Source organism: Hyalella azteca, unplaced genomic scaffold, assembly GCF_000764305.2.
Source record: "Hyalella azteca isolate HAZT.00-mixed unplaced genomic scaffold, Hazt_2.0.2 contig7049, whole genome shotgun sequence".
Taxonomy (NCBI): Eukaryota; Metazoa; Arthropoda; class Malacostraca; order Amphipoda; family Hyalellidae; genus Hyalella; species Hyalella azteca.
The window spans coordinates 119,829-146,474 of NW_025937184.1; the positions used below are offsets into that span (position 1 = coordinate 119,829).

Genomic DNA, 26,646 nt, shown 5'->3' on the forward strand with positions numbered 1-26,646 from the left:
GGATACGTTAGCACGAGAGTATGTACGCATCAGCAGCAAGCAGCCAACTCAATACATATGCAGCTGAGCTCTACGCTAAACTGAGGCATGCATCTCATAACGGCATGAGAACGTATACCCAGAAAGCTTACTACACATCACGCTTACTAAACTTGACAAAAAAATATATACATAATATCTAACAACCGATGCATTCAGCAGGAGTTTTACGTTCTGTATAGAAAGTCCAAGCACTGAACTGAGAAGTCAATTACGCATAGCCAGTGCAACCTAAAAAATATCGATCGTTTGTCTTTACCAGCTCTAATATTAAAGTAAGATGCGAATAACTAAGCAAGTGCGTAATGTAAACATTTTTACCTTTAAATAATTATTTCACTATCAGTGTATCATTTTCATTATATTCTAATTAAGTCTCGCATGCAGCAATGATAAAACTAATTAGCGAACATCAATACATCATTGCAATACCCTTACCAACAGCCATTTATTCTCATTTATCACCAACAAACCAGAAGAAATTTGAAAGAAATTAAAAGAAATACCTATACTCGTGTCTCTGGAATGTCTTCTAACAAAATGCATCGTACAAGAACGACACAGACCTACAATCAGAATGACTATCGGCACTTAAGACGCTTCGCGCAAAATAGTCAGTTTAAGGAAAATATAGTTATTGAGAAGCACAATAAAACATAACAAGCGTAGGATAGGAAACTATAGCAATACGCCACGTAATAATCACAGCCATACTTACCTAACATGGACGCGCGATAGATAGCTAAGTCGTAAACCTAGAGCATATTTCGTTTAATTTCCTACTAGTTAAAATAAATGATTCGATCCATATAAGCTAATAAGTCAGACCAGAAGCATATTCAATATCATCGTTGTCATGCGTAAAGACAGAAAATTTTAATAAAAACACATAACTAATTTGTGGAATGATGTTTAACGCAACATGAAAACTATGTTGCCATGCAACATAGTCAGAGGGAAGCTAACGAAAAATTGTTGCCACTTTTAACATGAATATGATTCAAATTATGCATACAATTTTGCAGTACCTCCTAATGAGTAATAACAAATCTAACGATAACAAAGTTCATAAGTAGTCTTTTGTCGTTCTCCTCATCGAGGAAGAGGTATGATGCCCCAGCAGCGACGATGAACAGTTTGTTGAAGTCAATCTAATGCGCACCGTGAACACGTTATTTAAGGTGAAATTCAAGTGATTAGTATTCAAACGGGTACAATTGAAGTGGGTGTAATTGCAGTGAGTGTAATTCGAATGTGTGCAATTCAATCGTCTGTAATTCGAGCGGGCCTAATTAATGTATTCGTAAATTTAGTGTTTGTAGATCAAGTGGGTGTAATTTAAATAGATATGATTCGAATACGTTCAGTCTTTGTAATTCTATCGGATATAATTCAAGTGAGCGTAGTTCAAGTGGATGCCATGCGCTTGGGCACGTCAGTACGGTCCCTGCCTGTGCGTGTCGAGGAAAAGCTCGAGCATGAGCGCGCTGAGTGACTGCACGGCATGCACGACGAGAGCGAGCACGATGCTCACCGACAGCTGCACGTACTTTACAGGCACGATCTCGTGCTGCAGCGCCACGACGCCCTCTCTTTCATCTTTATTGTGTTGCTTTTCACCAGCAGGAGTTTTCTGCTCCAAGGGAGTCTCGCTACTGGTAAGCGCGTCTGTTTCCTGTTCGTGACATGCCTCGCTACAGACCGTGACGTCTGTTTCTTCTTCATCAGTTGATTTACAAATGGAACCTTTGGTTTCATGTTCCAGTGATGTATTGTCCGTGTAAGTGCCATCGGCCGTTTCATGTCTGCTATCCGTAGGGGTTTCGTTTTCTTGTTTGCACTGTGATGTAAAACCAGGAGTGGCATCTGTTTCTTCTTTCGCTGAGGTTTCTACCTGAGCGAAGACTTCCGTATCTTTAGTGTCAACTTTTTGGGCATCAACAACAGATGACATTTCCTGTGTAGATACAGAATCACCACTAGCATTACCAACTGCATTTTTATGGATCGTCATATCGCCATCTGATGAAACACTGTGTAGCTCGAGTGTCGTATTCTCCCTAGAAGTAACGCCTTCAACCACAGCCGGAAAACCTGATACTACGCTCAATATTGCGGGAGGATTACTAGGCACTTCAGAAGTTGCATGTACAGCAGATGTGGTAGCAGCGACTTCGTTAACACCAGACGAGGTGCAAGCAGTACTCGTAGACGAATTATGAGGAAAATGATGGTCTATGTCAGGCGACGACGCGGTGCATGATCGAGTAAGTAACGAACGAGACGTTGAGCACACACTATTACTACAAGAGCTTCCAACAGTAGAAGACACTGGACAAGGCTCGGCAGAGGAGGGAATTACGGGACAAATACATTTGCGTGAAGTAGGCACAACTGAAGCAACGCTTTGGGCAAAACTAAAATTCTGACTGCAGGAAAGGACGGCCTCGCAGGAAGATGATCGAAATTCTGAATTACGATTGCTTGCAAGGGATTCATCTACCAGAGCCTCATTTGCTGGTGCATTCAGATCACTTATCGAGTTAGAAAATTCCGCAGATATTGAAAATTTTTCATCCTGGCTAGCATCAGAAGTATTAACCTTAATAGAGTTCAATTTCTGGGGTTCTGGATGACTAAGTATTTTAGTTGGCTCATACGCTAACTTTGCTTTGCAGGGTGGTAGCGTATGGAAGTTCTCTGTTTCTAAACAAGGCTGATACTCCGAAGAGAAAGAACAGGAACGAGACGATGTAGAGGGCAAATTTTGAGACTGTGAAAGAAATTCAGGGAGGCTTTGTGAACTCCGTATTGCAGTAGCGTTTGTATCGCTATATAAAACGCTATCAAGGCTTGTATCCGGGCCAGCACATCTAAGAGTAAAATTCCGCACAAATTCTCCATCCTTAATTGAATCCAAGGACAGATTAGGATGAGAGATCTCCACATCTGAAGGAACATTTGCCCCTGAGGCATCAGAGCAGCGTTTCTGATTCTCATTCAAATGCTTATCTTCCTCAGAGCATTTTGAATTATTAGAAAGAAGGATATCTTTCTCGGAATTTTCAACACTTCTAGGGCTTTCGGAAGACACTTTGTCACTAGACATAAATGAAGTATCAAAATGACGATTTTTTACCAAAACACTATTAACTTTATTCATGAGTATCACGAGAGAATCGCAGTTGCCCTCCTGGCATAACAACTGAATTAATTCAACTAAAATGTTAAGTGGAATGCGTTCTATCCTCGGGGAGTTCCTATCCAGTCTCTCCTTCAACTCCTCTGCACCCATTCCATTCGTTGACAAACACTTCAGCAGTTTCAATAACTTCAGGAAAAATTCTTCAGAGCAAAATTCGTCCATGATTGTATTTTCCTTTCTTTCTCTGAGCTGCTTCAAAATATTTGATCCAGTGAAGTCATCAGAATCAAGTTCTTTCAAAAGATAAGGGTCAGCGGTAACGGACGAAGTTCTTGTTAGCGGGTTCAGCGTTTGTCTGGCATCATCGATACAACTCATCTCGTTTAATGCAGATCTCGGTAAATCCACGTCACTTTTCGAGAGAACCTCACTCAAGTCAAGTGCAGTAAGAGAGGAAGACTTACTTTGCAGAACGTTTTTATTAGCTTGACTGACAAGATAATGTGCAACGGAAGCTTGGGTCTCTTCACTAGCTAATGAGCATCCCACTCGCATGAGATTCGTTAAGACATCTTCTCTGATGTTCACATCAAAATCAACGTTTCCGATCGTCTCTTTATTCTTCCCTAGAAATATCAAGAGTTCAGCCAAACTTTCTATAGCTGCCTTATCTTTTACATTTGGATGGCCAGATTCAGTCACTTCTTTATCTGACTCATGAAGCGTCCGTTTATCGGTGACTGCAGTAGTCCCGGATTCAAAAGAAAACTCAAGAAAACAATTGCCGCTAAAAATTGTCTGATCCGGATTCGTTGAGTCCACTGTTGTAAAAGACTCAGCCAAGTCAAGATGAGAAGCTTCTGCTTCACATAATATGGGTGAAGACGACGTGGTGGCAACGTATGCGTCGCCCAGGGGCTCGGTGACACTCAAATCTGGGAAGGCTGACAAGCGAACTCCCGAACCAACATTGCAAGGAGTGAAATCATTCCTCTGCGAAGGCATTACAAGGTTAAAATCTAGAGGAAAATCTCCAGTCACTCCTGAATCCAACTTGCACTGGTCAAACTTTTCTCGACTGCACCCAAGAACAGTAGGAGAAACCACGCCATCAAGAGGCTGAAGATAGGGACGAATGCTAGAACAAACACAGCTGTCTGCCCTTCGGCTGTCAACCAGAGAAGATTCGAGTAGCAAGTCAGGCACGGGGCCTGAAGCCATCATGTCTTGCGCGGACAACTGAGCCTCTTGCAAAGATTTCGAGTCCATAAGAGTATCCTTACACCCAAAAGGGCATTGAGTTTCACACTGAGGACTTGCAGGAGCTACAGAAACATAATTTGAGATAACACTAGGAAGGTTTTCAGAAGGCAGGGAGACTAAGACATCTTTAGTAAGATTGCAAATTATTGGCGAATTAAAATAGCAAGATTGTGTATTCTTTTGATCCTCCAAGCCAAGCGCCGCTTCAGGTGGACAGAATATTGGGCATGACACATCTTCCGTACCAAGATTATCGCTCAGACAAGATTTGGAATCACTAATGACCAGATCTTCTTCAGTACGGCATTCTTCTCCAGGTTCACACGCCTCTGACGCCAGAAGACTGTCTAAATCGCTTGGAGTCTCTGCAGATACAGCAAATGGGTTGCGTGGCAAGCGCAAAACGGATTTCATCTTCTTGTGGCTTATCTTTGTGGAAAGTGAGAGAAAAGAGTTTCTCATGACATCACTAAACGAAGCATTTTCGTTTGTTTGGACGCCAGAAAAACCTGGTTCTTCAGAATTGGCTACGAGTGTGGTTGTGACAGCAGGGTGGGTGCATGAGGTTTGAACTACGGTTCCAAGAGGCCGAATAACTTCAACTGCAACAAAAGGATCTCGAATGACAGTCCCTTGGTTGGGACCAGGTAGAAGGGGCGACCTAACATAATCAACGGAAGGACCTACAGAAGTGTTTAGATCCCCACTCGCTCCTGACGCAGCTGCCCACAGGCGCCGGCCTCAGGAAACTACATCCCCAACAACATCGTCGACGACGATGACTTGACGCGAGTCTCTATCACCGTTTTGGGGAATGAGGGCACGTCCAAGAGACTCATCCGAAATTGATCGTGATGCTAACCCTCCACCATTGGACTCGATGGAATTACATGCTTCATGGATGCTGGTGATAGATAATGTTTCCAAGTCTATGAATATCTCAGGGCTGTTCAAGGACACTCTCCTAAATTCGGGCACAAGTGTCAGCATGAATATGGCAAATGTTGAGGCACAGATCCACTCTGAAGCGGTGCTGATGACGTGGTAAGTCCAGCCACCGTTGCTGGGATACCACTTTCTGGGGTCTACACCTGTAACATTAGAAACAGTCATTGCAAGTAGTAACATTAATATATTCTTGTGACAAGAAACATTTTTTGGAGGTAGATATTTGTGAAGTCTATTAGACCTAGAATTATTTGTAAGAGCACTGTCACAATTATGAAGGAAGTTTTATGAACATCTGAACATACTTGCTCGTGAATGTCAGCTACTCCCTGTATATGTTTAGGTTAGTAGTTAGTCCTATAGGTATTAAATATTTTTAAAAAATATGTTCTACAAAAATATAAGTTCATTCAATAAGTATGTGACCTAGTTCTCCATGATAAATAAGAAAATTGACATTTAGTTCAGATTCTATCATCAAAATTAGGGATTAGGATAGAAATTCTATCATCACAATTGCAAAATGCCTCCTCTAATTAATAATTTGGAATGAATCAATGATATAAGTAAAAAAAAGCATCACAGAAAGAGAATCTGCTGCACAAACTTGTTTGGAAAGGTAAGTAAATTAATTCTTGGAATTTCAGGAGTGAAGAAAGTCAGGAGAAGATATCATTTCTCAAAGGCTATAAAAAAAACATATAGGTATTTATGCAAATTGACAATGCCAACATTTTCAATATGGTATAAATAAAAAATTATCAATAAATAAATCCCATTGACCTGTGATGCTAAAGAATCTCCTGCATATAAGATCCTCAAACCAGGAGTTGTTGATTGATCCTCGCACAATAAACTGCCATTAATAATGTTAACTGATGTACAGATATGATACTAAACTTGACAACATAAATACCAGGAATGTTCTCGTGTATCATTCAAATTATCCTCATTTTTCAACCTATTGTAGGACATTTCTTATGAATTTTATGCATGGAAATTGTACATAAGTACCAGTTCTTTATGAAGAAGTAACAAGTTCCAGATATGCACAAATAATAATAATACATTAAAGAAAGTCATATCAAATTCAAGATATTGAATGAAAGCAAGAAATACGGTAGTTTGTCATAGGTTAACAATGACAAGTTGGGGGAAAAATTAGAAATATATATTTAATTTCAACTGACCATCAAACAGAGAGTGTGCTATGCCAGCACACACACAACCCAGAACGAAGAAACTTGCAGACATGATACCAAGCCCAAGACGCAAGTGAGCCACTCCCATGCTGTTCAGCAGAGGATGAGTTTCATAGGAACACACAGCCTGCAAAAATGTATTATTCATGAAATATGTTTATTAAGAATATACTTTTATGCTCAGAAATAAAAAAATTCAAATATGTATTTCACAAATTAAGTTTGAAATAATTGCCATTATTTTCATGAATAAATAAAAGAATTCAATATTTTCCAGGAAGCCATCAATATCACTGCTGACCTGAAGCCAAAGATACAGTGTACCACCGCCAAAAGCCATGATAGCTCCCACTAAATGCACACTGATAACATTTGTCTCTTGAAAGTTAGCTGACAGAGACATGCCCAGGGCAGAGATGTATCCAAAAAATGCTGCAGCCCTGTTAGCTCTGAGAATGTTTGACTGAGTTGAATGTGTTTGGTAGAGTTCAGCTATCTGTCGATAGCGCACATACACTGTCAGCCCCACTGCAAACGTGAAGAAAACAGACAAAAGACGAAGTAATGTAGTACAGTTGAAAGCTCAAATTTTAACATCAAATAAATTGGGCAAACAAATACATCCAAACATATTAAATGATGAAGCATTACTGGAACAGTTATAATTTTTATTGCCAATGACCAAAAGAGGGATTGATTAGAAATAAAAGTTATGATAGTAAAGATATTCTTAATAAATTATTTCCTAAATCTTATAAATTTGTGCTTTATTAACAAAGTTACTTACCCACCTGTGGAGTAATGAAAGTATCCTATTAAATCCCTTAGAGGAATTACAAATCAATAAAATGAGCTTGTAGACCATGAAAGCTAAACTTTATTAATGGTTTATGATTACATAGGTATTGCAACAAGACCAGCAAATAAAAAAATCCTGTTATTCACCATGATGCTGAAGGCTCCAATTAACCACTATGAACACAAGCCCATTTTTTAGCTTCTCCCATTGGTAAAAATTGTACTTCCCAGGAGTAAATTGCTCAAGTTCTAATACTATGTTAGGCATACCCAAGCAAGCGCCCATGTTGACAGCTTGTCCAAAAATACAGCTCTCTGGAGAGTAGGTTCCAGTGTCACTGATGTAAGGGAAGTCAGGCTCTGTGTGCCCCAGCAATACTGATATGCAATACCTGTGAAATGTATGTGAAATGTATTAAAACACAGATTATAAATTAATAAATTTATGATCATCATTTATAAATGAATCATAAAATTATACAACAAACAAATAGAAAGGCATTCATTATGTGCTTGAAGACAATGCACTTGACAGCTGTGGCAACTGGCAACTGGCAATTATACATTGGCATTTGTAAAAGATTTATTCAACATTAATGGATAATGCAATGCAACCAAGCTCAGGTTTCAAGTCATTCAATGCTTAAAAAATATTAAAAATTCTATTTTCCACATAGATTTCAATTTTATTAACATTAAGAATCTTCAAAGCATCTTACATTCTTACTTATCATATATCATAATATATGTGTTAAATAAAAAAAATTTGCCTATATATGTCACTTAAAAATTAAAAACTACTTTCAGAACTAATTGGTCAACTAGGACCTATCAAATGTATGGTTAACAAAATCTCTTTACATTGATTGCTAATAGTAATTGAAATAACTAGGTAGATATGTGTTTATGCTAGGACTATCACTAATAATATCATAGGGTAAACGCGGTATATACCGACATCGTAGGTAATTCCGTCACTTCTCTAGTTTTTCCTTTATATTAAGCTTTGTTTTAGTTCCATGCGTTCATTGATGGTTGAAATGGTGACGTCATACATTTGCGTGTCGAAATACTGCAAAAACACTAGGTCTTGGCCATCTAGAAGGCAACAGAACTTACGTAACGCATACGTTTTTTTTTATAGTTTTTCATTTCTCGATGCGTCCTTAAAGTGTCGGAATATACCGCGTTTACCCTATCATAAAAATTGTATCCCCATATTTTGATGCTTTGTGTTTGTTACATGTCAATTTGTCAAATGAGAATTTCCAAATAAAATGAGAAAAATCAAGTCACATGAATTTCACCATGCTTCAATCTATATTTTAAATAAAAAATCCAACCAATCCAAAATATATCTACCAGGTACTGGGTCTGACCGTCTGGAGACGGCCTGGCTACCAATCCACAATATTAAGCAAAATTTTCAACAAATAAAAAAAATCTGTAATTTTTCTTTATTATAGGCTAAGTGAAGAAGAGACTATAGAAATAGATTTAGTCAAGATTGTCCACGAGCAAGGGCGTTTTTTACGTTTTGCCTTGCTTCTGGAATGGGTGGCATACAAGTACAAACCAATTTGCCCGTTTTATGTTTCAATCATGACCATATTGATAAGTAACTGTGCACATGAATGACATGATTCACCTCCTGTTTTGAGTTTTCATTTGTCAAGACTCAAGATTATGCTTGACTTGAGTTAATCAATAATTATATTGTCAATTATTGTGTAATAGAGAATGTCAATGAAAAGTAGACAATAAGGAGTTTCAGTGGAGTTTGGATCTAATTTTTTAGTTCTAAATTCATCTTTATTTTATCATAAATTCTTAATCAAGCCATTATCAAAGCTTCTAAACTAAAGTTCTAAGTTAAATTTGACTCTTCGAGCTACCTACTTACGTGATCAAGAACGTTGCAGGGAAGATAAAAAATACAGATAATGGCAAAAAATGAAGCCACGTTTGCGAACTCATTTTGTTGAATGTCTTCAAAAACTTTCAGTGATAATTAATGAAAAATTCTGAGAGCAATGTTCTCGTAGTCTCGTACCGCGGTGCTTGTTTACCCAAGAATATTAGTGCCTAACGATGGTGCCGGCATAACGGACAACAGTGGCTGACGAAGTTTTTCGTTATTATTAGGCTGACTCATTGTTCATTAAGATTTCAAATGTAAATTGTAAAAATTAATTCAAAAAATCTCACATTGTAATTATAGCAATTTGCTTAGAATTTACTGCGAAATTTTATATCTGCGACACAAATTTGGAAAAATGCCGACTCTACATATACATGCGTTGTCAAGTTACAACGCAAGTTAACTATTAATAGCGGTTTCAGCTGAGTTCTGGACGAACTCGCAACTCACTGCTACAATTCTGCTGTGCTTAATTAACCGCCCTGCCTCCTTGCCGATTCTGACCAGAAACTGGCGCACAGAGCTGGAATCGAAACCGCACCTCTCTGCTCCAATCTTGGTACTCGGAAGTTTAACCACTGGCCACCTTGCCAATAAATGCTAGGTGTGAGGTGTTCATTTGGAAGGAGGACAAGCAAAATTCTCATTTTTTATTTATTACTGCTTAGTATTTATTGTATTGCATAGTGAGATGATAGAAATCTTAAATATTTTTACTCAGTTAAACCTCGACTCAGGAGCAAGATTGGAGCAGAGAGGTGCGGGTTCGATCCCAGCTCTGTGCGACAGTTTCTGGTCGGAATCGGCAAGGAGGTCGGGCGGTGAGGCCAGCCGGTTAAGCAAAGCAAAAATGTAAGTAGTGAGTTGCGAGTTCGAGCCCGCAACAAGCTGTGGATGTTCTGCGATGTTAAGAATTGGCAACAAGCCTTCGACCCAACAAACGCTGAAACCACTTAATTCTTATTATTATTATCATTATTATTATACATAAGCGCATCTCTATCAAATTCCTCATGATCCCCTTACCCCCTTCATATCTGATCATTTTCCGTCTGGTAATCCTGTCAACCGTTTCATCTATCAACGGCAATGGGAGGGAATTTTAGAAGAAGCGTCACATCGATCGCGCCATACACGCGCTGCATACATTGCGCCATACACGCGCTGCATACATCGCGCCATGCACGCGCTGCATACATTGCGCCATACACGCGCTGCATACATCGCGCCATACACGCGCTGCATACATCGCGCCATACACGTGCTGCATACATCGCGCCATACACGCGCTGCATAGCGCTGCATACATCACGCCATACATGCGCTGCATACATCGCGCCATACATGCGCTGCATACATCGCGCAATTATTTCATAATTTTATTAGGCATTTGATTTTATGGACTTCGACTTACTGATAAGAAAACCAGTTTCTACGACCAGAAAAATCAATAGGCCATATTGTGCAAATAGTGACACACTTTGTTGACCGCAGCACGAGCAGAGAGCACTGATTTTGACCTACTTTGTTTGGCCAAACTGGGTCAGGATGACTCATGCAAAAGCAAAACATGCATCGTAATTAAATCGAGAAAGAGCCAATTTTTTTTAGTGTATTCATAGGATGAAATCAAATATATCAAGCTGCAGTATTTATTTCATATTTTAACAGTAATGGATCGAAGCAGAAATAAGCAATGCGTCCGTTTATTCATAATTAATTTTTGTGCGAACAAATATTAGTTTCAATCTGTGCTGCCGCTTGTATTAATAAACTAAAATTAATTCAGGTGACTCTGAAAATTCGTCAATTATTTGTTCTGATAAATATGATATGCGATTATTTCACAGCTGAAATGCTGGAGCAAATAAATTAAAATACAAAATAATTTGTTTTTAATATAGAAGAATTCAGCTGGATTATTTAAGGAATTTATTATTCAGAGGCGAAGTAGGAAAGCGGCGGTGAGGGGAGACTAACATCTCCCTTATTTTCCGTCACTGAATCGTTGGCGCTCCGAGTATGAGCGCCTTCAAAAACAGACTAGACGAAGCTATGCAGGAGCATATGTTCAGTCTTAAAATGCCTAGCAAATTACGGACCAGGCAATAAGTCAAGCAGCTATCTCAATCAATCGTCAGTTATGGAAAGATCAGGTTCCAAAGGCCGGATCTCTTGTGAATCAAGTCACGAAAAGTTCAAGAATCGGAAACAGGCCATGGGCCTATTTCTTCAGTGCAGACACTTCTATTTTATAAGAGCACGACGCACTGAACTCGTCCGGTAATCTCGGGTCGTTCAATAATTGTCCGTAACCCTTCGGTTGTCACGCAACAATTCGTAACATCATTTCACAGAAGCTGTAAAGAATTTTACCGAACATATTTCTCCCGTGTACATAAGGTTGGGACCTTTTTATGTAGTAGCAGAATTGATTACAAAATTCATTTTGAACTAAATTATGCCCTATATGGTTCAGCAATTTTGTATGTTATCATTTACTTATGTCATGATCATTTTACTGCTTGTTAACCTTGGCTATTTTCTCTGTATTGTGTATAATTTCGAATAACCTTAATTTTATGTTCAAATTGTTCATTCTTTATTTTCAGAAACCGTTACAATCCACAACGAGTTTTCATTCTGAACAATCCCCCGAACAAAGGGCCATATTCTTTATAGAAGCCGTGACTATAGAATCCGTGAATCCTACTTAGCTAATTCGTTAGTAATACGAATCCCTGACCTCGACTATCTGTTGAGGTATTCATATGTTTTTTGGTTGTATTACTTAGGCAAATATATGAATGACCATCAATGCTTGAAAAGTTCTCATCTTCTCCTCATGATTCTTAGTCTACTCACACTAATATAGAATGTACGTATGACGTACTTGGGCATACAGTAGCTCATGTTCTTCCATTCATTATAACCTGTGCCGTTAACATCACACGTCACTTTTGCCAACCAGAAACAATTCAGAACAATCGATCATTCATTTTTAGTCAAGGAAAAATTTTCGGTTTTTGGATTGTTTCCGACATCGCCTTTCATTCAAGTGGATAGAATACTTCAATTTTATCACAGAAAATTTTGTATCGTAGCTCATGCAAGAGCAAACAATACATTCCTTCCCAAAATACGATAACAATCATTTTTCTTCCGTACGTTCGTAAACGATTCATTCGTTTCCCTAGACTGGCAATAATACGTTTTTATAGTCTAGCAGTTGTCGTACAGCGCGCAGTTCAGCAGCCAAGTCTAGCAGTTGTCGTACAGCACGCAGTTCAGCAACCAGGTCTAGCAGTTGTCGTACAGCACGCAGTTCAGCAACCAGGTCTAGCAGTTGTCGTACAGCATGCAGTTCAGCAGCAAAGCCTAGCAGTTGTCGTACAGCGTGCAGTTCAGCATCCAGGTCTAGCAGTTGTCGTACAGCACGCAGTTCAGCAGCCAAGTCTAGCAGTTGTCGTACAGCCCGCAGTTCAGCAGCCAGGTCTAGCAGTTGTCGTACAGCACGCAGTTCAGCAGCCAAGTCTAGCAGTTGTCGTACAGCGCACAGTTCAGTAGCCAGGTCTTGTGTACGAAGGTATCTGTGTAGACGTGTTGTGCGTTACACGCGCTCGACGCTACGTGCTGCCTTGAGTATACGCCGCGCAGCATCCAGACGTACGGTAGACCCACCGCCCCATTCACCAGGTATGGCCCGCCCGAGGAGCCTGGGCCCATGCCCATCTCTGAAGGGGTAAACACGGCAGTTAAAATTAATTTGAAGTTTATTTCCATTTTAATTTCAAGGTCAGTTGATAATTTAGATAGTTCTACATACGGATAAACTTTGAAAATACTTTACTTATACTACTGTTCATTCAGATGCGATTGGAAAAATTATTTAACTGCTCATTGTAGGGACCCACCAGCCTGCTGGGCACAGAACTGCCCCGGCGCTGGCGTAACCCCACAGGACGAAGACTGCAGACTGCGGCATGTTGGGGAGTAGGAGGCCTGTGCCACTTGCCATCCCCCGGGGGGCGTCACTTCATTCCTCAGACGGAACACCTGGGGAATAATGTTGATAATGAGGTGAGATGATACTATGATGAATATGATCAACACATAATACCTTGCGATGCAATCGTCATAATAATATCATGCATTGTACTCGATATAATTATAGTAATTTCCCATATTGTTCACGTCATTGTTTTTCGAAAATATCATTAGAATATCAGTTAAAATATATAAGCTAGGATCACCGAGCACTGGGCGTGAAGCCGACATCCACAGCTAGGTAAACTGAGCCATATTGGTTCAACTTTGGTATATTTCCATATTATTATACTGGGAAAAATTATCCATATTGGTATCTTTTATTGGCAGTGACATTGAATGGAGAAAAACATTCATGTAATTAATAATTTTATGTTTTCATCAGGCTCTTGGATTTTACTGCGTAAATTTTCATTTTCAAATACCTAAATCCATCATTCACGATGCATCCAGAGTTGGTTTTAGCCCAGGTGTCGTAGAAGGAGAGAGGAAGCGAGTTGAAAATTATATTCATGAAATTGAGCATTTTTAGCGCATTTTCCCATTTATGGAAAAAGGCGCTATTGTGCTCGTCATGTCCACCCGTCTGTCCGTCCGTTCGTCCGTCTGTCCGTGACTTCACGTTTTCGACGATTTTGAGAAAATGCGCTCTCTGTCACTCACTGCAGTGAGTACCGAGTTATATTTTTATATTATCTGCCTAGAGAAATGTTTTTTAGTATATTAAAGTATATCCACGTAATTGATTATTTTTTGTATTATCTGCCTCGAGAAACTTTCAGCGCAAATTAAAGTTTTCAAGGTCCAAATTATTTACTCACGACCCCTCCAGTGTCAGTGTTCGCCAGAGTGTCGGGTGGGAGGCACGCGTGCGGGAAGCGCTCCCCCGACAGAGTGCGGATCTTGACCACCGCTAAGTCGTTCTGGCGGGAGTCGTCGGGACGATACTGAGGGTGCACGTGGATCTGGGACACCTGCGCACTCAAGGAAATAAGTGAAATTTTGTCTCAATGGGGAAAAAGAAGGGATGTGACTCATCGTCACGTCGTTCTGGCGGGAGTCGTCGGGGCGATACTGAGGGTGCACGTGGATCTGGGACACCTGCGCACTCAAGGAAATAAGTGGAATTTTGTCTCAATAGGGAAAAAGAAGGGATGTGACTCATTTTTTGATAATGAGGGAATATTTATCCAAATAGCTAGGCTCCTTTGACCTTGTGCGCGTCATTCTGGCCTAATGTGGTTCGGCAAAAGTGAGTTACAGTGTTGAAAGTGCATCATGATTTTACAATTTTACTCAATTATTTTTATTTGATTCATGAGTGTGAGGTGTGAGTCGTGATAATTGTTATTTCCTACATTGGCTAAATTTATGGGTTAGAGGAATATATTTTTTTGAAAACTACTATTTAACATTTTTCTTTATTAAGAATACTTTATCGTTTGTCAAAGTGGCCATGATTAAAAATCACAGAATTCATGAGGTGTGGAGGCGCTGCAACGGCGCGTTTCAATTCATTATAAAAATTTTACCAAAGTTTTTTTTTTTATAACGGTTAAGTAGTCTCCTGTCGCGTAGCAGACTAACCTGCACAGTCACGTAGCAGACTGATCTGCACTGTACGCTGTCGCATAGCAGACTAACCTGTACAGTCTGCTGTCAAGTAGCAGACTAACCTGCACAGTCTGCTGTCACGTAGCAGACTAACCTGCGCAGTCTGCTGTCACGTAGCAGACTAACCTGCGCAGTCTGCTGTCAAGTAGTAGACTAACCTGCGCAGTCTGCTGTCGCGTAGCAGACTAACCTGCATGCTGTTGCGTAGCAGACTAACCTGCACAGTCTGCTGTTGCGTAGCAAACTAACCTGCACAGTCTGCTGTCACGTAGCAGACTAACCTGTACAGTCTGCAGAGTCTGTTTGTTCTGTAGAGTCACTCTGCGTTGTGATGGATTCACCGCCTGGCGCGACGTCGCTGAACTATAAAATTAATATGAATTAATTACAAAAGCGAGCATAATTGAGGGAAATTAATTTTATAATAAAAATATCGAGATTCTTGAAAAATATTCGTGAAATTTTGAAGAAAGTTTTTTTTCAAACACATAAGGCATGAAGCGTACAAAAACTCATGCATTATGGCTTGCCGAACGTGAATAACCTCGGGCCGGATTATCAAAAATCTCGCTAAGTACACTTAACTTTATTTACTTAGGCAGAAGAAGTTACGTCTAGCGAACGCACATCAAATTTCGGTATCATCAAAATTTCCGGCTTCTTAATGGTTTCATAATCTATAATGGTATCTTCAAAACTATGTGGCGAGTTTAAATTCTGATTCCGACGACCTCGAGCATCAGTTTAATATTGTTTCGCAGTTTAGAACTGTAATTAAGGATATAACACGCTTATGCACATAAGTAATACTAACCAATGCTTCTTTTAGAAAGCAAATCACTAAATTCATAACAAATTGTAAATAAGGGAGAACTAGAGAAAAATTATTATTAGTGGCGTATTTTCACCCTGCAAGCCTTGAATATGACTTTGTCGGGCTGAGGACAATAATGCACAAATGTACGACTAAACTAATGCCTTAAACCAATTATATAACATTTTATTACTAAAATTATTGTCTATATATCTTGAGAGCAGTTCCACGAGTGTTTAAATATTAGACAATAGTATAGTAATCGTGGCAGTTAGAATCGAGCTCTATAAAAATTTTTATTTGAACTAACATAGTCCTTTTAGGATTATAATTTGAACAATCGTGAAACTCAAGAATTTGAAGATTACCATTCGCCTCTAATCTATGAAGCGAATATGAAACAAATTTGTGTTTGACATAAACACGACTCAAATTTAGTCACTAATAGCACGACCACATTCAATTGTTAAGATGCCAATAAATATACATTATTATACACTGTGTTGTTAGTTAAGCAATGATTTCCAAGCGCTACAATAACTCGAAAGTTATTTGTAACTCCAATGTACTTACGGAATTCCGAGCTGGTGCAAAGTTATGTACTACTACTTTAACGTAGCTTGGCGCGTAAGTGTTTTGATAACACCACCGTTAGGAGTTACGTGTACTTAGCTATACTTACGCAATACGTAAGTTGCTGCGTGCTTTAGCGGTGTTTTAACAATTCCCCTGAACCCAATCACCCACCTGGTGACTCAATCACCCACCTGGTGATTGAATCACCCACTTGGTGATTAAATCACCCATCTGCTGACCCATTCACCCACTTGGTGACTCAACCACCTGTTGTCTCAATCACCCACCTGGTGACACAATCATCCACTTGGTGACCCAATCACCCACGTGGTGACTCAATCACCCACTTAGTTACACAATCACCCACTTGATGACTCAATCACCCACTTAGTAACCCAATCACCAACCTGGTGGCACAATCACCCACCTGGTGACACAATCACCCACCTGGTGACACAATCACCCACCTGGTAACCCAATAAACCACCTGGTGACTCAATCACCCACTTGGTGACTCAATCACCCACCTGGTGACTCAATCACCCACCTGGTGACTCAATCACCCACTTGGTGACTCAATCGCCCACCTGGTGGCCCAACAACCCACCTGGTGACACAACCACCCACCTGGTGACACAACCACCCACCTGGTGACACAACCACCCACCTGGTGACACAACCACCCACCTGGTGACACAACCACCTACCTAGTGACACAATCACCCACCTAGCGACTCAATCACCCACTTAGTGACTCAATCACCCACTTAGTTACCCAATCACCCACTTAGTTACCCAATCACCCACTTAGTGACTCAATCACCCTCATGATGACTCAATCACCGCACCTGGTGACACAATGTGCAGCTGTGACGAGTGTATTAGAAGTAACCATGGTTGCAGTGCACAGAACTCGGTTGTCAGAGGACAGTAAATGTCGCAACCACGGCCAGGTTTGGTTGACGGCCGCGCCACCGCTGCCTGAGGGAAGTTCTCCGCAACCTGCAGGGCGAGATTGAGTAAATGAATAAAAATTAATAAAATAATATCGGAATAATTGACAAATATTGCGACCCTGGAACTCTGAATAGCACATAGAGCAACATAAACATATATAAATAATGATAAAGAATTTCAAAATTTCTAAGAATACTTAAAATAATACGTAAAATTCAGTGTATGGAAGATTTTTTACACCAAATTCAATTAAAAGGGTTTCAGATAGATGACTTTGGCATGTGACAGTTGTCCTTATTTGTTTCAAAAGGCGGTTACATTAGGCAGAGCATGCAGTTAATGGGAAGAGCAAACTGTACTGGAGTGCACACTAGGCAAAAATATACACATTACAGGGTGAGAGAGAGAGAGAGAAAATGAGTGCGCTGAAGTAAAGTTGGTTAAGTAAAGAATAAGTTAAGGTTAAGGTTGGTTAAGTAAATTGGTTAAGTAAAGAATAAGTTGAGGTTAAGGTTGGTTAAGTAAATTGGTTAAGTAAAGAATAAGTTGAGGTTAAGGTTGGTTAAGTAAATTGGTTAAGTAAAGAATAAGTTAAGGTTAAGGTTGGTTAAGTAAATTGGTTAAGTAAAGAATAAGTGGCTTAGGTTAAGTAAAGTGGCAATTGGTTAAGTAAAGAATAAGTGGCTAAGGGGGAAATGTGGACTGGATGGGAAAGAAAATGAATTGTCTGAAAGAATAAAATTAAGAGGCCTGGAGAAAACCATAGTTATTTCGTAAATTAGGAACCGATAAAAATTCACAAGTCAGAAGTAAAGACAACGACAGTGCTGGGGACGACTTCTTAATCACTTTATCTTGTCACGGTCGTGAAAAGGTTTCAGTTCATACAGAGCACCGAGTTCACAATATATTCAGCAAAACAGATCTGTACAATTGCGTTGTGCCCCTGTAGTCCTTACCAGCGCGTAGCAAAAACATGAATGAATGAATCCCGGATGTTTGAATAACCTAAAGTAAGGAAAGCTTTAAATGAAAATGGAAAAATTGTTGCTAAGAAATATTAATAATTGTATACTATTCCCTAACAACAGACCTGCATAGTAGCAGGAGGTGAGGAGGGTGGGGAGGAGGGGGGAGCCCTCGTAGGTGGGGGACCATTGTCCCCCCTGTACACACCTGTACACTCCTGCACCCACCCCCCCGCCCCCCACCTGGTGTGCTGACAGGGAGGACTGCAATAAAACGGTTATAAAATTCATGAAGTTTTTGTTCTAAAATAATATAGTAAATTAAGTAATCCAGGTTATATTAATAGTTTTTTATCAAAATGTATGTGTGTGTATGTATATGTATGTATGTATTTATTTTTTTTTCAAGCAGGTTTCATTGAAGACCAGAGAATTTGTTTTATTCGCAATTTTCTTATTAGTTTTTTCAATATATCGAACAATATTTTTAGTTTGAACTGGCAAATCGAAAATCAGGTTACCGATGGACATTTTTATTTCGTTAACGACGTTTCGAATGTTTCTATCATTCATTATCAAGTTAAAAGGCGCATTGAGTGATGAAATTAGCGTCGACATAAGTACAAAATCAAGTAAATAGGATACTACTCAAAAATCAAAATTGTTAGGAATAANAGCTGAGGCCCTCATCATTAAGGATAGGACCCCAGCCATCAACCTTCAAACTACTGGATTTGTCAGAACCTTGAGACTGTTTTCGGAGTGATTTTCGGTGCTTTGATTCTAAATTATTTTGTGATTTTGTAATTATTCCTAACAATTTTGATTTTTGAGTAGTATCCTATTTACTTGACTTTGTTTATGTCGACGCTAATTTCATCACTCAATGCGCCTTTTAACTTGATAATGAATGATAGAAACATTCGAAACGTCGTTAACGAAATAAAAATGTCCATCGGTAACCTGATTTTCGATTTGCCAGTTCAAACTAAAAATATTGTTCGATATATTGAAAAAACTAATAAGAAAATTGCGAATAAAACAAATTCTCTGGTCTTCAATGAAACCTGCTTGAAAGAAAAAATTCTGCCAACCTATACTAAGTATGTATTTATATGCATATGTGATCGTATATTTAATTTTTTAATTCTATGTAGAGCTTTTTTTTCCTCGAGCCATCGAAGTAACCATTTTTCTTTAGTAAATAAATAAAAATCTTTATATTCTTGAACTAGACATGACAAGAACAAGTATGAATTTGGTTCACATTCATTCTCATATACGACTCAATAAAATACCTAAAATCCATTTTAAAACCTAAAATCCTTAAAAAAACAAATAAACAAAAAGTGCACAGCAATCAATACTCAGATGGCGCGCTATGAACAATTTTTCTGACCAAGTCACTGACTGCTCCTGTATACTTGAGCGTTAGCTGATATGGCCTCCGTCTTGTGTAGCAGTGCAAAGTGAATGCAAACATTATAAAGTTAAGAAAATTATTGATATAATAAAGCAGTGATGAAACTTTGGTTTAAATTAATAAACTTCTCCAGTGAAATGACGTTGCTTACGTGTTGGTGTCATATTAGCAACGTTAAATCAACGTTATGTCAACGTTAAATCAACAATATTTAAACGCTAAATTTACGTTATTCAAACGTAAAATCAACGTTATTTAAACGTTATTTCATCGCTAAATTTACGTTATTTCAACGCTCAATTTTCGCTATTTAAACGGTAAATAAACATTATTTCAACGTTGAATTGACGTAAAATCAACGTTATTTCAGCGTTAAATCGACCTCATTTCAATGTCATTTCAACGTTAAATCAGCGTTATTTCAACGATAAATCAGCGTTATTTCAACGTTAAATCAACGCTATTTCAACGTCAGGTTGCCAGTGGCATGCGTCACTCACGACAGAAGTAGACGCGCCGTCTGCTCCTCTGCACTGTACGATGATTTCTGTCAAGACGGGCACACGGCCTTCTCTGTCACACCTGCTGGGGTTGACAGAAGACTGTCAAGTCAGATATCTGTCAAATTGCGGCTTAAATAAAATATAAATCATCCGTTTATAATTCAAATTCTACACAATAATATAACTTATCAATTGATGCTAGCACGTGCAGGTCGCAGTGCGCCCGGGTGGTCAATCAGTCATCTGACGCCAGAGTTGCCAATCAGTCACCTGACACCAGAGTTGCCAATCAGTCACCTGACGCCAGAGTTGCCAATCAGTCACCTGACGCCAGAGTTGCCAATCAGTCACCTGACTAGTGTTGCCAATCAGTCACCTGATGGCAGGGTTGCCAATCAGACACCTGACGCCAGAGTTGCCAATCAGTCACCTGACGCCAGAGTTGCCAATCAGTCACCTGACGCCAGTGTCGCCAATCAGTCACCTGACGCCAGAGTTGCCAATCAGTCACTTGACGCCAGTGTCGCCAATCAGTCACCTGATGCCAGAGTTGCCAATCAGTCACCTGACTAGTGTTGCCAATCAGTCACCTGACTAGTGTTGCCAATCAGTCACCTGACGCTAGAGTTGCCAATCAGTCACCTGATGCCAGAGTTGCCAATCAGTCACCTGACGCCAGAGTTGCCAATCAGTCACGTGACGCCAGTGTTGCCAATCAGTCACCTGACTAGTGTTGCCAATCAGTCACCTGATGCCAGAGTTGCCAGTGCCGCAGAATATTGGCTGGACTGTCACGCTGGAGGCCAAAGGAAGCGCGCAAGATTCGCTCGAGCCTGCAAATACGTACGTGCATTTATACGTTAATTAATATGTTAATTAATACGTTGATTGGTACGTTACTTGATATGTTAATTGATTCGGTAATTGATTCGGTAATTGATTCGGTAATTGATTCGTTAACTGATTCGTTAACTGATACGTTATTGATTCGTTAACTGGGACGTTAATTGATAAGTTAATTGATTCGTTAATTGATACCTTTATTGATACGTTAATTGATACGTTAATTGATTTGTTAATTGAAACGTTAATTGATACGTTAATTGATTTGTTAATTGATTTGTTAATTGATACGTTAATTGATTTGTTAATTGATTTGTTAATTGATACGTTAATTGATACGTTAATTGATACGTTAATTGATACGTTAATTGATTTGTTAATTGATACGTTAATTGAAACGTTAATTGATTCATTAATTGTTACGCAAATTGATATATTATTGATTCGTTAATTGACACGTTACTTGATACGCTAATTGATTTGTTAATTGATGCGTTAATCGATTCGTTGAATAATTCGTCAATTGATACGTTAATTGATACGTTAATTGCTACTTTAATTGAAGCGTTAACTGATCCATTAACAGGTACCTAAGTCAATTGGTGCGTTAATTGATACGGTTATCAACACGTGAATCAGTCGCGTAACTAGTGGCCTGGCAGGCCGCTAGTTACGGTGCTGGGTGCTATATATATGACGGATGACCACTGGTTACGGTGCTGGGTGCTATATATATGACGGGTGACCACTAGTTACGGTGCTGGGCGCTATATATATGACGTGTGACCACTAGTTACGGTGCTGGGCGCTATATATATGACGTGTGACCACTAGTTACAGTGCTGGGCGCTATATATATGACGGGTGACCACTAGTTATGGTGCTGGACGCTATATATATGACGTGTGACCACTAGTTACGATGCTGGGCACTATATATATGACGGGTGACCACTAGTTACGGTGCTGGGTGCTATATATATGACGGGTGACCACTAGTTACGGTGCTGGGCGCTATATATATGACGTGTGACCACTAGTTACGGTGCATGGCGCTATATATACGACATGTGACCACTAGTTACCGATCAGGTCGCAGCTGAGGCCTTCGGGCAGACACTGGCCGTTAGGACAGCGACGGTTGCCGACCGGACAGCCGTCCGGTCCTGACACTGCAGCCTGTCAGCACGTGACAGCTGACATTACCAACAACTGGTATGGTTTCAATATCACAAGTCAAATTGTAATTTAGGCATTCACGGCTATATTATCTCTAAATTATATTTCAAAATCACTGAGAATAATTAAATATCTCGCGATAAATTATAAGTGAATAAATTCATCAAATAATAAATAGTTACCATTATTCATATAAACGCTTCAATTTATATATTTAATTAAGTTACAGAGCATTCATTTCCAGCGGTCAGTGGTACTTTCTTTTAACAGTAAATTTGCGGATTGAAGTCTAAATACACCAACAGGAGACTTGTATGTTGACTGGCACTTCTGTTTGTGGTGCTATTTACTACAAATAATAAAAAATATAACTCAGTCCTCACTGCAGTGAGTGACAAAGGGCGTAAAAATCAACGAATACGTGAAGTCACAGACAGACGGACGGACGGACATGACGAGCACAATAGCGCCTTTTTTCCATAAATGAGAAAATGCGCTGAAAAGCCTGTTTTCATTCTGCCAACAATAACAGTGAGGTGAACGATGGTGACATCCTTTCCTGTTGAGTTTCTGTTTGCAAAAAAATAATAGCAAAGACTGTATTAATTGCACCAACAGTAACAGTACCGGAGGAGGAAGACCATGACAGCCTCTCCTGTTGGGGTTCTGTTGGCAGAACCTGTTCAACAGAGCCTGGAGCGAGTCCCCAAGCTGTCCATCCACTCCATCTGTTAACAGAAAAATCCATTAACAGGTACAGAAAATGGATTTTTTTAACCATTATTTTTATTTTAAAATTTATCCATTAAGAGGTACAGAAAAATATTTAAATTCAAACAGAAGAACCGCTTGGAAACAGGTCCGGTATTTCACCGATGTTTGTAGTCTATACAATATTTATGTAATCTCTATGCTTATTTTTTATACTATTTTTCAAGTTTTATGTATACTTTCTACAGAATACCAAACAAGAATTAATGTTACTTGTTTTCTTGAATCGCAAATTCACTAAAAATTTAGAATCAAATAAAATTCCACAAGTATTCGCCATATCTTTATGGAAAATGCTGGTAACGTTTTTTTATAAACGTTGTTTTGTGGAATCAAGTAATTTTTGCGGGAATTTCTTCACTTTTACATTTTTGCTGAATGCCAGTGATAACATTAATGTAATGGTCGATCCTTACATTTCCAGCAAGGAACATCTCTAGTCAAAATATAAATAAATATATAATTATTGAAAACAATAAAGCTTAATTTAACAATATTGTTGCGTAACAATATAAAACTGATTTAACCCTGTTGGTAAAGAACATAATATATGCATAGTTTAGAAATATTGTCATAGATCACCGTGTTATAGCTACAAGCAGTCAATTTAAACAGCGCCTTGGTTTACACTCAAAAAATAATACTGTATGTATATATTTGATAGATTTTGTGTGCCTGAAACCTGAAGCGGCTAATATTCAAGAGCTGCTGGGGCACGTATCCTGAATACTAATTCTGTCGGGACTATGTATATTCCGGGAATTAAATGAACGTACGATAAGTTATTGAACAACTGGGAGATAGGCTGGATTACATAAAATAAATTCATAGTATAAAATAATAATAATATTTTAATAATATAAATAATATTTTACTAATGAACCAGCTTCAAAATTAGGGATTAAATATGACGGGATCGATGATTTGGGATTCGGGACAACGAGATTAGGGATTTCGAAATTCATTTTGATTATCCAGAATAACGTATATAATTATCCAGAATAGTGTAATTCTTTGATTACAAGAATTATCTTTGACGAGCAATGATGGGCTAACCTGCTTGTTGCGTATAAATTGAAAATTTGTGGTTTATACATTATGCCCTACGGTTATATTTTAATACACTTACTATATTACTAATTCTTGACATTTCAACCTGTACAACCTATAAATTTTAATAGACTTATTTACAGCGAAGAGGAATAAAATGATAAAATAAATATATTAATTGATGTGAACTTGTCGGATTCCTATTATATAAATAACTATTCAAATACTAATGAAAGTTCTCACCCATGAAGGTACCCAGGTACAGCAACGTCATAGTTACTACAATGTTAAGAAACATCGTGCGAGTCTTCAAAACTGATGACGTCGTCTGCACACTCTGCGCACCTACATACGTCCGCCTCACTTGAGCCCCAGGTAGGCACTGAGCAAAATATCCATCCGGGATGGACCGGGAACCGACCGCGACTAATTAGCAGTTATTTCTAAGCGATGAAGGTCGAGGTGTTAGGGCAATCCCTCCTCACCTCTTCTTGCCCTGGGGCCATACATTCAAAACTCACTAAGTGAACGTAAGTACTTACCTACGCTCTATTTTCTTGTCCGTGATTGGTGGATTTTGCTTGAAAGGCCGTCAATGATTGGCTGAAGAACTTACGATATCTTAACTTTTTTTGAAGGTATAGGCACAGGGCAGATCCCCCACCCACCCCGAGGACCTGGACTTCCCCCTCTCCCCGGGCACCTGGTTTGACCAGGTGGTGACCCTGGGATCGACCACACGAAGGGCAAATGTAAAATAAAAATATTTGTACCTGAGGTGGTTACTTCTGCATCAAGCGACGACTTGCAGAAAACAATTCAGTTTGTCATATGGTAAAATTTCGATATTAATTAGTCATCTAAGTTCGTCATCAGTGTGATGCCATAACCGTATCTGTGACTTTGATCGTCACTGAAAGATTGAAGGGTATTATAACTTAAACTCACGTTACCTCGCGAAAAAATTTCGAAATTTTCAAACTATTATCATGAAATTAGATGCACTTGTCATTGTTGAGTTTGCGACAACGTCTCGCCTGTCACAATTTCATTTTTTCCTACCTGGTTTGACCAGCATATAAAGACATGACCTGACAGCTAGCATTAGCTTCTTAAAATTTCATAACTGCTAGTTACGTCGTTTCTGAAATAGAATTAATGTAAATAATTTTCTAACTTCAATTTCAGCCGTTTCCTAAATAACTACTATTTTGCCGTTTCAAAGTGAATAAATTTCTAGATTTGGAAAAATTTCCAAGTTGAATTTGGTAAGCTATTACTACTAATTTCATTTAAAAAACTGATGAAAATTTTCGTTCAAAAAACTGATGAAACACTCATTAAATTTGAACGCCTGTTTTTGCCGTTTTTTTTACATATTTACGCCTATGGAAATTTTTAAGTTGAATATACTAAGTCATTAATACTAATTCCATTTCAGAAACGACTGAACTGACGCTCATGAAATTTGAATGACTTTTTGCCGTTTCATAGTGAATAAATTTCTAGGTTAGCCTAAAGCGGTTCACTCAAGTTCTGCTGCCGACTGTTAAGATCTGCGAACGCATCAGTTCTTTACAATGACAGGGGCCATACTATCAAAAACAATTACAAGTCCGTAATTAATAATAGTTAATTATCAAGTCCGTAACTCCTCTATAACTGACGGGTAATCGGCATCTTCGTGCAATTTGAGGTGCTACGTGTATTTAAACGAATTTTGATTGTGCGGTCACTGATTAAAATTTAATCTCCATTGTTGATTATCGTCCGCTGATCACTCGATAAATGTTTGATTTATAAAACCGGTTCTATGATTTGCTGAAGAATTAGGAACGATTACAAATTTGAGAAAATTTCAGTCACAGGTCATTTTATTTACTTTTTTATCGATTTACGAATTGCAGCTACGCTTACATTATCAATTTGAAATTTTATCCGTTTCTAAAATAGAATAGCCGTTTCTAAAATGGAATTAGTAATAACGAAATTAGTGGTAATAACGAATAATTAGTAGTAACGAAGGAATGTTGCCGGCTGACTGGAAAGAAGCTCAAGTGACACTGACACCATTGTTCAAAAAAGGTGACAAAAGCTGCCCGGGCAACTATCGCCCTGTTAGTTTGACAAGTGTCGTTTGCAAGGTAATGGAATCTGTTGTAAGGGATCGATTGAGAGATCATTTGACTGCTAATAATCTCCTATCAGACTGTCAACATGGCTTTATTGCCGGGAGATCCTGCACCACTAACCTCTTGTCGACTCTGAACGAATGGACCCGCCTGCTGGACGAAAGGGAGCCAGTAGATGCAGTCATTGCAGTGTACCTCGATTTTGCCAAGGCATTTGACAGTGTCCCATGCACATGAGCGGCTGTTGCGTAAATTGAAGTCTTGAGGGTAATGTACTAATTATGTACTAATTAAAATAATGTAATTGAGGGTAATGTACTCAAATGGATCAGAGATTTTCTAGTAAGGAGGCGACAACGTGTCAGCATTAATGGGTCCGTATCAGACTGGGCTTCAGTGCGCAGCGGCGTGCCACAAGGAAGCGTTCTCGGGCCTATTCTATTCGCTGCGTTTA

At 39.0% G+C, this 26,646-nt stretch overlaps 2 protein-coding genes across 3 annotated transcripts; both read right to left on the bottom strand.

Annotated features, from left to right (window-relative positions):
- Nucleotides 1-594: 594 nt before the first annotated feature.
- LOC108680881 (DNA damage-regulated autophagy modulator protein 2) lies at nt 595-9,433 on the bottom strand. Its single transcript, XM_018169799.2, has 5 exons — nt 9,299-9,433; nt 7,666-7,787; nt 6,899-7,125; nt 6,586-6,724; nt 595-5,538 (listed from the first exon to the last, which is right to left on the bottom strand). The coding sequence occupies exons 1-5, from the start codon at nt 9,370-9,372 to the stop codon at nt 5,189-5,191; spliced, it is 912 nt and encodes a 303-aa protein (XP_018025288.1). The 5' UTR covers nt 9,373-9,433; the 3' UTR covers nt 595-5,188.
- Nucleotides 9,434-11,930: 2,497 nt separating this feature from the next.
- On the bottom strand, nt 11,931-24,430 carry LOC108680875 (chymotrypsin-like protease CTRL-1). 2 transcript variants are annotated; one of them, XM_018169793.2, is made up of 11 exons: nt 24,304-24,430; nt 22,867-22,967; nt 22,146-22,239; nt 20,967-21,051; nt 20,216-20,297; nt 18,418-18,556; nt 17,216-17,369; nt 15,259-15,340; nt 14,185-14,337; nt 13,231-13,372; nt 11,931-13,050 (listed from the first exon to the last, which is right to left on the bottom strand). In XM_018169793.2, exons 1-11 carry the CDS (start codon nt 24,356-24,358, stop codon nt 12,851-12,853), a joined length of 1,287 nt encoding a protein of 428 aa, XP_018025282.1. In that variant the 5' UTR covers nt 24,359-24,430; the 3' UTR covers nt 11,931-12,850. The 2 variants fall into 2 exon arrangements, with proteins under 2 accessions (XP_018025282.1, XP_018025281.1); XM_018169792.2 differs by having other exon boundaries at nt 20,216-20,300.
- Nucleotides 24,431-26,646: the final 2,216 nt, after the last annotated feature.